Raw genomic sequence first — 9818 nt, 5'->3', positions numbered from 1 at the left:
AAGCACCTTGAACGTTTTAAATCCAATGTTGGCTAGATGTTTTTTATGGCTTGACACGTGGTGATGTTGTTCCACCTGGTGCCTGCCCTCCTCGCAGCGTCTTGCATTACCAACAGTTTACAAGTAGCGATAGGTATGCCAGTACTTGCCAAACGTGGTAGGATGGGCTGTACTGTACCGTTCCTGGCGAGTTCATCTGCCTTACAGTTACCTGGAATGTCTCTATGGCCCGGCACCCAGCAAAGGTGAATATTAGCCTGTTGCGCCATCCCCATTAGAGATGATCGACAGTTATGGACTGTTATAGAGTTTGTAGACTCTGTGTCCAGAGATTTGATAGCGGCCTGGCTGTCAGAGAAAATACGGATATCAGATGTTGATATCACGTTTTCTTTGAGCCAAGGCAAGACTTCTTTAATCGCCAAAAGTTCCGCATGGAACACGCTACAATGATTGGGAAGGCGGAATGAGAGATTTAATTTCAGTCGTTCAGAGTACACACCTCCACCAACCCCTTCTTTGGCCCCAAAGATGACAATAATGCTGCAATCTATTGACCATCATCTTCATCGTTTGCGGTGTTTTGCGCTTGTATGACGATATCATGGGATGCAAAAATTGTTTCCAAAACAATTCATAAAAAGTCACCTATTTAGCTCTTTCGCCCTACTTTACGACCTGAATTTACGAACAAAATGCAAATCTCTTAGATAAATCATTTAACTGATCATATTTTTATTAACTTCTTAAGATACTAATATTCAAAAAAACCAACACAAAGCGAAAAATAACACCACAAACGAATTCAAGGCATCTGAACAAGAGCTTGATAAAGTTTTTGCACAGCGGTATGAATAAAATGTCGTAGATTTTCATCTTCATTGCAGGTAACAGCCTAAAAAGAAAAGAAAACAAAATGTAGTAAAATTTCACAAAGCACACTAAAAAAAAAAGAAAAAAACAAACTTACCAAAGTTTCCAGATTTACTTCTGCTTTCTTATCTGCAACGGTAACTGGAAGAACTTCACCTTTGAACATTTTCGGTACAGAATGTTCGCCGAAGGTATCTTGCAATGTCTCTATGAGACACTCTTTGAAGTGTGTTTTATCGGGTTTCACAACCCCGGTCGTTCCCTTGATATTTGTTCCGCCCATTTCGGTTTGCATTATACACGCTAGAGCAGCATCGGCAAACATATCATTCACAGGTGTACCCTGCCATTCCATGATGATAATTTTGCCTTCAATTGTCAGGTCCAGACAATTAAACACTCGAATCTTTTTATCATCTTCCACAACACTTACCGTACCAGGACCGCCAACTCGATCGAGAAGCAGTTTTAGTGTGTTCATGGAACTAGCCCAAGGTATGCTTTGACGCTGAGTTATGACGGACATACTCATGTCGGTGTATTCTATAAATTGCAACATAAAAAGAATGTTTACAAAAAATAAGATATGAATTCAACTCACTTGCTAAATCGGAGGGTGCTAGAATATGATATTTGAAGTCTCGTTTAACAAGTACTCCAGACAAGGTGGCACCTACTACGGGATCTTTGGCAGCCAATGAACCCATTACTTTGGCAGTTTTCTCTCCACGGAAATTCAAATCCACTGAGTGTGTGTTGCGAGGATTGTAAAAGTTAATAGTTGTGTTGGGATCAGCTTCGTATTCACGTTGTAAAGCTGACTTCAAGCGGAACATTTCATTTTGTTCGCCATGGACTAGAACCTTGAATTATAAAATATACACATTTATCAAGTTTTTTATTTTCAAAATATAAAAGTGAAATGCGATAAAGTAAAAAAAACAACCTCAGAAGAACATAAGTGGATTCCTTTTGTCAATACGTAACTCAATTTTTTCTGGTTTGATGCCGAGAGCACAAAGGAACTTCAAAAAAGTTTTTGTATTATATAAAAAAAAACTTTTGTAGCGCTTTTATTGAAAAACCCGATATAACTGAGGCTTGTCTAGTTGCAAATGAACTTTGTTTTACCATTGAACTTATTCATTTGAATAAGCACTGAACTGTTTTTGAAATACACTAATCAAACTTCCATCAATCAAGTTGATTCACAATGGGTGGATTAGATGGAACGTGCTAATGTCAAACATTTAAAATGTTAAAGTGCCATGTAGCCGCCTCCAGAAGAATATCAAAAGTTAATTTATCGTGCAAAACTGCTGAATCCTACGGGAAGGAAATCCTGCTACATCGGCAAGCAATTATTTAATAATATAACGAATATACTTAATTGCAATAACCGGACTGCAACATATTCTATGGTATCGAGTTACAAATATTTTTGAAGTCTTTAAATAACGCAATCTTTAATGTGCGGTAGCTCTAAAGAAAGGAAACAATGAAGTATTTGGATCTGCTAACAAGGATATCGACTTCTCGCTACATGCTTAATTTCTGTTTTAAATATTATAATTTTCAGGTAAAGGACGCATAATAGACCCATTTCAAGAGAGCTTATGTGTTATCATGTTATTAGAGTCTACTAAATGGAACAATGCACGCATTTGAAATGTTAAAATCCACTACAAAGCTGGTGAAAAGTTTGCAAAACCGGAAAGTAAGCAATTTAAAATAACAAACTGTAATGCCGAGCTTTTCAAAGTATTGCAGATAGTTTGGTTAGGAGCATCCACCAATTTATCCACCATCGATCAAATGTTCCCATTACGGTAGATCCTGGAAAACAAAAACCAAGCACATCAAATGAACACCCACCGTTTCTGCATTTAAAGGCCGCATATGACAGCACCAGGGACGATCCGTATAGGATGAGCACAGAGAATTTGCGCTGCTCCAAAAAGTTCAAGTACTTACATTACCCCCGTAAGTAAGCGCCGGATATTGTCAGGACTTGCTAAACTTGTTTTGATAAAGGAAACAAACATTTCAACATTAAACCCATGTTACTACAGTTTGTGGGACGATCTGACTACCCTGCCACAGTAAAACAAAAATGTTATGAGAGTGACTTGCAGAGCATCGGAAAACTTCTCCTTTAATGGCAAGCAGACCCGGAACGAAAGGTTAAGAAAGCCATAAAAAAGGTTAAAGGCAACAAATCCGCTGGGTCGGGTGGCCTATTTGTGGAGCTCTTTAAATATATAGAATATGTCTTGGTGGAGTGCATGCACCAGCTCATCTACCTTGCACAATCTCCAAAAAAGGCTATCCTATGTCCTACAAAAATTTTAGAAGCATATCTCTACTTATGTCATATGGAATTGGAGAGTATCAAAGAGGCACTCGTTCTCCGATCATAGACACATCAAATTCACACTTATTGAAGAGTTCCCAAAACCGATCCAATTCCGGAATTATAGGAAACAGATTTGCCCAAATATAGGGCGACTCTGAAAAGTCTGATTAATCCAGAACTTTCCCCTTGTGCGCTCTTGAACTCGATCAAAAAGTCGATGAGCTTACAGCAGCCCTCAATAACGCCATGGAAACTGCCTGTCCCCTCAGTACACTACGGAGAAAGAAGAACCCATATTGGTGGGCTGCTGAACTAGAAACACTCAGGAAAGGTTGGAGAAGGCTTTTCAATCGTGCAAAAAAAGACTAGACACCCCCAAAATTGGGATTCCTATAAGGAATCCCTCAAAAAGTGTAAGCGAGAATTGAGAATAGCCAAAAGATCCTCATAAAAAGCCTTCTGTAGCTCAATAGAAGAATCCTCGGGAGGCATCAAGGATAAGGAAGATTCGCTCGACAAATCCAACCATGCCTAGTTGTCTTAAAATCTCAGATGGTACATGGACTAACTATTGCGAAGGAACGCTAAACTTGCTACTAGACACCCACTTACCAGATAGCTCAAAATCTGTTAATACAACAAACCGTCCTGGATCGGGTATTAACTTAACTTTTCCTCAAGGTCTTGTTACAAAAGAAAAATTGACATGGGCTTTGAATAGTTTCGAACTTTATAAATCTCGAGGTCCAGATCAAATCGTACCAGCTGAGCTACATCTTACCATTAATATAACTTTGCCCATCTTTGAGATGATCTTCAAAAGTTGTCTAGATGTGGTCTATATACCTCAGCGATGGAGAGAAGTAAAGGTACTTTTTATTCCCGAGGCGGGCAAATGCTCGCATATCAACCCTAAAGATCTAAGACCTATTAGCCTATCATCATTCATTCTCAAAACACTGGAAAGATTGATTGATATCCATGTACGTATTAGCATTGATAAGAGAATATCGATATCTCAGCATGCTTACTGCAAAACTCTGGTTAGAGCTATCGAATAATCCCTAGAGCAAAAGGAATGGTTGCCTTCCTGGATATTGAGGGAGCTTCCAACAACGTTAACACATCCGCTATCACTTCTGCTATGACAACCCTAAACGTTGAATACTCACTCTGTGAGTTGATTAATCTAATGCTAAAAAGCAGGATCATCAACTCTAAGATGGGGGATTTTTGTACAAAAAAGTCTGCCAGTAGAGGCACTCCGCAAGGTGGTGTTCTGTTCCCTCTCCTGTTGAACATAGCGGTTAACGAACTACTAATAGGGAAGGCTATAGAGTGGTTGCATATGCCGATGATGTTGCTATCGCCGTCATAGGAGAACATCCTAATACACTGAAGGGCCTCCTCCAAACGCACTCAATATGCTCACTAGATGGGCTGATCACTGCGAACTTAGTATTAATCCTCAAAAAACAGACCTCGTCCTTTTTACACGGAAATACAAGACCCCATTAATTATAACTCCTTCAATAAAAGGTATACCATTAATTTTTACCAATGAAGGCAAATATCTTGGTCTGATATTGGACAAAAAATTAACAACAATGTGGGGCACTCCATCATTTTGAAGCTCTTTGGTTCTATACCAAAGTACATAGACTACACTACTCCAAAACCCCAATTTGTAATAAACTTCCAGAGATCCATTCCATCCAGAGATGAATGGGAAGACAAAAAAACTCCTGGATAACAAAAGCATTCATTTTTATACAGATGGATCCAAGGCAAATGAGGGAGTTGGTAGTGGTGTGTACTCAAAAAAGCTTAATCTAAGCATCTCATTCCGCCTCCCTAATTATTGTAGCGGTTCCAAGCGGAAATTTTAGCGATCAAAGAGGTTCTCTCCTGGCTAAGAAAAAACTTAATATCAACTTCTGATATCCGCTTCTTCTCTGACAGTCAGGCTGCTATTAAATCTCTTGATGGTGTCTCAACCAAATCTCAAACGGCCCTCGATTGTCGATCGTCTCTTATGCAGATGGCGCAGCAATTTAATATTCACCTCTGTTGGGTTCCGGGCCACAGAGACATCAAATAAAATTGTAGAGACGATGAACTCGCTAAAAATGGAACAGACATGCCTATTTCAACTGAAAGGGAGGAGATAGGTACACTTATGCTAAAAGAAATTCCTATCTCAAAGCACACTTCATTTTAGCTCTGTAAAAGGTGACCTTACGGGACACTGGCCTATAGGCAAACACGCAATACGACTTGGTGTAGCCTCAAATGACTTCTGCAGGAGCTGTATGGACGAAGAAAAGGAGGAAACAATCTCTCATCTTCTATGCACTTGCCCTGCTCTTTCACTTAGACACAAACTTCATCTGGGAGACTATTCTTTTGATAATCCCAGTGAACTAGATAAAAAGGATATCAAACATCTTTTTTGCTTTATAAAAAGCTCAAAATGGTTCGACTAGTAAGAAGAAATTCTCTAGATTCATGTGGCCTAAGTGTGTGGATTCTAATTCCGCAGCCACTTTAACCTAACCTCTGCTTATGTCACTTTCAAGATCCTACATCTATGATTAACACGCACCATTGTGGCTTCAAGCCAGTCAGATCAACGATAAGCCTCCGAAGGGGTTTGAATGGACGAGAACATTTAATCTCGAACAGTAAGAGCTGTATCGAGATGTTGATGTAGTCCAAAGAACCAAAATCAGCCGACTACAATGGCTCGGTCACATCGAGCGAATGGACAACAATACAAGCAAAATAAAGTCTTCGAAACCTAGATTTAGAGAAGACGAGGAAGGAGCTTCTAGGGAAACGTAAACGATGCAAGAAGGTTACATCTCAGGCTGAGACACTTAAATTATCGGGAGCGGGAAAAGTAAGAACAGCAGGAAGCGAGTAGTACCGACATTTTAGTCGTTCAAAACGTTGTTCGAAATGTATGGGAATTCAGCAATAATCAAGATTCACTATAAGAACATCTAAAACTATTTTACACTTCTTTCTGTGCGTATTGCCATTTTCTGCCATATGGGCAGAAAACATAGAAATGTATGAAAAAAGGGTTTTGTATTAAGGTCTGAAGTTTTCAGATAATTGTATTTTTAATTTCAAACAAAGTTCGGGGAAAAAAATAGTCCTGGAAAAGAACACTAGTGTATTTTTTTGCTGTGACCAGTTCAAAGGATGCGTAGCACTTCTATACACATTTTCATAAACAGACATATAAGGTTACACCGTAAACGATTAAGCTTAGTTCTTAAAGATCTGTTTAAAACTCATTCACAAAACATTGAAATAAGTTTGGACCGTGAAAGAAAAACACACTAAGACCAGTTTAATGGCCCATTCTGATACCACATGAATCTTGAGGCTTCTTCCTAAGCTCAATGGAACCAGTTTGAGTCCCTTACGAAACGCGAGAGGCTGAATATGCTGATATGATTTAGATCGTTTAGATCGTTAAAGAAGAATTCTTCTAGGTAATTCTTGCGTTTCTGAGCCAGAGCAGGGCATGTACAGAAAAGTTGAAAAACTGTTTCCTCCTCTTCCTCATCCATACAGCTCCTGCAAAAGTCACCTAGCTGCGTGGGGTTCTTTCTAATAGACAGTCTCCGGTTACGACACCTATTATCAAACTTATATGCGATCTGCTTAGAGATAGCAAGCACCTTGACCGCTTTAAATCTAGTGTTGGCCAGATGTTTTTTGTGACCTGGCATGTGGTGATGTTGTTCCACCTGGTGTTTGCCTTCTTTATAGCGTCTTGCATTAGCAACAGTTTACAAATAGCGATTTAATGCCAGAATATGCCAAACATGGTAGGATGGGCTGCACTGTACCGTTCCTGGCGAGTTCATTTGCCTTACATAATATGGAATGTCTCTATGGCCCGGCACTTAGCAAAGGTGAATATTAAACTGTTGTGCCATCTCCATTAAAAATGATGGAAAGATCTGGAAGGTATAGAAATCTGGAAGGCTGACGGTTAAAAAAGCGCATTTTGGTTTCAGAACTCATCTACAGAAAATTCTCGACAATCATTGACTCTACTCGAAAAATTCAACGTTCACGTGGCTCTTATTCACAGGATTATAAAAATCCTTAAAAACTGACTCACCGGAATAACTATTCAAAAATATTTAAATTAACGTCCCTAATTTTAACTTACCACATGAGCCGGTTTGAGCAATCGGATAAATTCACTCGTCTGTTGGTAATCTGTGTGAGCCGAAAACGAAATATAGTCCACCGACATATTCAGTGGCAGCTTTTGTCCCGAAATCGTAGTAATCTCTTCTGGCTCAGAGAGAATTGTCTTTGCCGGAGTTCCCTCCACACAGTAACCAGCAATTATGACTCCATTCTTGGCATCGGTGCACCAATTCTCGAAGAGCTCTCGCGACAAACCATTCTGCAACATACCTGGCGAAGCCATCACCACACACGGTCCAATATCGTCGAAATGGTCGATGCCTTTCAAATTCGAAATGTGTCGGAAGACGAAAGGATTATTGACGGCGATTTGCCGTCGAATTTTGTCGTTCATGGCATTGATGAATGTCTGATAGACAGCCATACACTTTTTGGCCAGGGAAGACGCATAGTAAATCGGGATTTCATGTAGTTCTGGGTTCTGGCTCCAATACTCGTCCAGAATAAGCAACAATTCCTGAGCTCGACCCAAGGCGAAGACCGGAATCAAACAACGTCCACCTTGTTGGACAATCTTCTGAACCAATGATGTGAATCGACTTTCTCTGTCTTCTCGTTTCTCATGGATGTGTGTTCCATAAGTGGATTCGGTGATCAGGACATCCGGACGCATTTGGGGGATTTCTGCAGCCATTAGATGGCGATCCTCCTGTCGCGAGAAGTCCCCTGTGTAGAGAATCTTAACCCCAGCTATTTCTATCATAAACATAGCCGCTCCAAGAACATGGCCCGCATGGTAGGCCCAGAATCTGATGCCCATAACGTCTCGTTCTTCGTGGAAGTTTATCGTTTCGATCTTTTCCATGCTCGCCTCCAGATCGGCTTCAGTGTAGAGCATCTGTTCGGTGGAGATGTTGCTGATCTTAATGTAATCGGAAAGCATCCATCGGTAGATGGCTTTGGTGGCGTGCGTCATGAAGCACCGACCACGGAAGCTGGTTTTCATCAAGAACCATGGCAACGCTCCACAGTGATCCAAGTGAAAACTAGAAACGGATGTCTTATTATTTTACAAATATGGATGTCTAAATGATTTGAAGACTTACTGGGATATCAAAAGCAAGTCTACTTCATCGGCATCGATCAAATCGACATAGGGAAGTGCGTCCATTCCCGATAGCCCTGGATGGATCCCACAGTCAAGCTTGAATTATATTAATAAGTTGATGTGCCTTCAATGAATTCATAAAAGTTTTACTTACCATAATTTTCTTTCCCTTGAAATCGAGCATGATGCATGAACGACCCACTTCTTGGCCAGCACCCCTTTTTTTGTAAACAAATCGAGAATTTAGGTTTTATTTTTGTTGATCGTTGGAATAATTATGATAACTTACAATGGTTTGATTTGAAGTAGATCATTTTCTTCAGCTGGTACTGATTCTTCAGGTTTATTGGACATTTTATTTCAGGGAAAATTTATTAAAAACTTTTCGTTTATACTTTTTTATGAATGCCGGGTTTTTATTTTTATGAAAGCGCGTTTAATAATCGATATGTCAAATCTTTAGATCCAGATGATTTGTATCAAAAAGTTTTCTTAGCGTTTAGATCTCAAAGTTGTTGGGTAACATAAGGAGTTAAACACAATAAATTATTGTTGATTCGATAAAAAGAATTACATAAGGGGTTAACAAATTATAAAAAATAAGTTAAAATCAAAATTATGCAACGAAACGTAAGAGAATTGAACATTTTGACAACTTTTAATTAGAAAACTGGAACTTTAAATAAATTGTGCTACTTTCAATTGCAAGACTGTACAGCGTGTACTAATAAGAGATTTCATTTACACATAGCACAAGCAAAGATATTTAAAAGAAATTATTGAATGTTAAGTGTGGTTGAATTTGAATAGCCGATGTTGAATGTGAACCATACCCAAACGTCAAGTTTTTTCTGCATTTTATTTGACATTTATAAATTTCAGACTAACCCAATTTGGAAAAAATCGAGCAACGCGTTCAAGTTATTTAGGGTTATTATGAAAATGCATTTTTTCGGTCAATTTGGTCGTTCAAAAGTGCGAACAATCGGAAAAATCGTTCAAAAATTTGACAAAATCGGGTCTGTAGGAGAAGTGAAAACACCAGTGCACTTTTACTACATATAATATTGCTGCTGTTTGCGATAGTGTGGCTGATGAGCAGTCCATCTCATCTCAACTCGTCATCAATGGCACCTCTCACGCTCATCATTGATGAACGTTATGAATAAAGACTTGCATTTACACGCTTAATGCAATTAACTAAGAACTACTAAGGTCTCTTGACCATTTCAAGCGTCGTCAATTGTCAGAATGGCAAGGAATGGTAACAGTGAATCATCATCAGAAAATCATCTTCAGTTA

General features: G+C 39.2%; 1 protein-coding gene across 1 annotated transcript; it reads right to left on the bottom strand.

Moving 5' to 3' along the window:
- Window positions 1–704: 704 nt before the first annotated feature.
- LOC129941740 (cleavage and polyadenylation specificity factor 73) lies at window positions 705–8966 on the bottom strand. The gene is made up of 7 exons (XM_056050448.1): window positions 8806–8966; window positions 8671–8734; window positions 8515–8612; window positions 7425–8454; window positions 1475–1736; window positions 971–1416; window positions 705–895 (listed from the first exon to the last, which is right to left on the bottom strand). Exons 1-7 carry the CDS (start codon window positions 8868–8870, stop codon window positions 806–808), a joined length of 2055 nt encoding a protein of 684 aa, XP_055906423.1. The 5' UTR covers window positions 8871–8966; the 3' UTR covers window positions 705–805.
- Window positions 8967–9818: the final 852 nt, after the last annotated feature.

The sequence above is a fragment of the Eupeodes corollae genome, chromosome 1 (genome assembly GCF_945859685.1).
Source record: "Eupeodes corollae chromosome 1, idEupCoro1.1, whole genome shotgun sequence".
NCBI classification, from domain to species: domain Eukaryota; kingdom Metazoa; phylum Arthropoda; class Insecta; order Diptera; family Syrphidae; genus Eupeodes; species Eupeodes corollae.
The sequence above is the reverse complement of the archived record's forward strand: the minus strand, read 5'-3'. Positions and strand labels throughout refer to the sequence as shown.

Excerpts from the sequence above, each read along its gene's own strand:
- LOC129941740 (XM_056050448.1), bottom strand. The coding sequence starts at position 8,870 with ATGTCCAATAAACCTGAAGAATCAGTACCAGCTGAAGAAAATGATCTA. Across the intron at positions 1,417-1,474 it reads AGCACCCTCCGATTTAGCAA|AATACACCGACATGAGTATG; the intron begins GTGAGTTGAATT and ends TGCAATTTATAG. Across the intron at positions 896-970 it reads AAGTAAATCTGGAAACTTTG|GCTGTTACCTGCAATGAAGA; the intron begins GTAAGTTTGTTT and ends TTTTCTTTTTAG.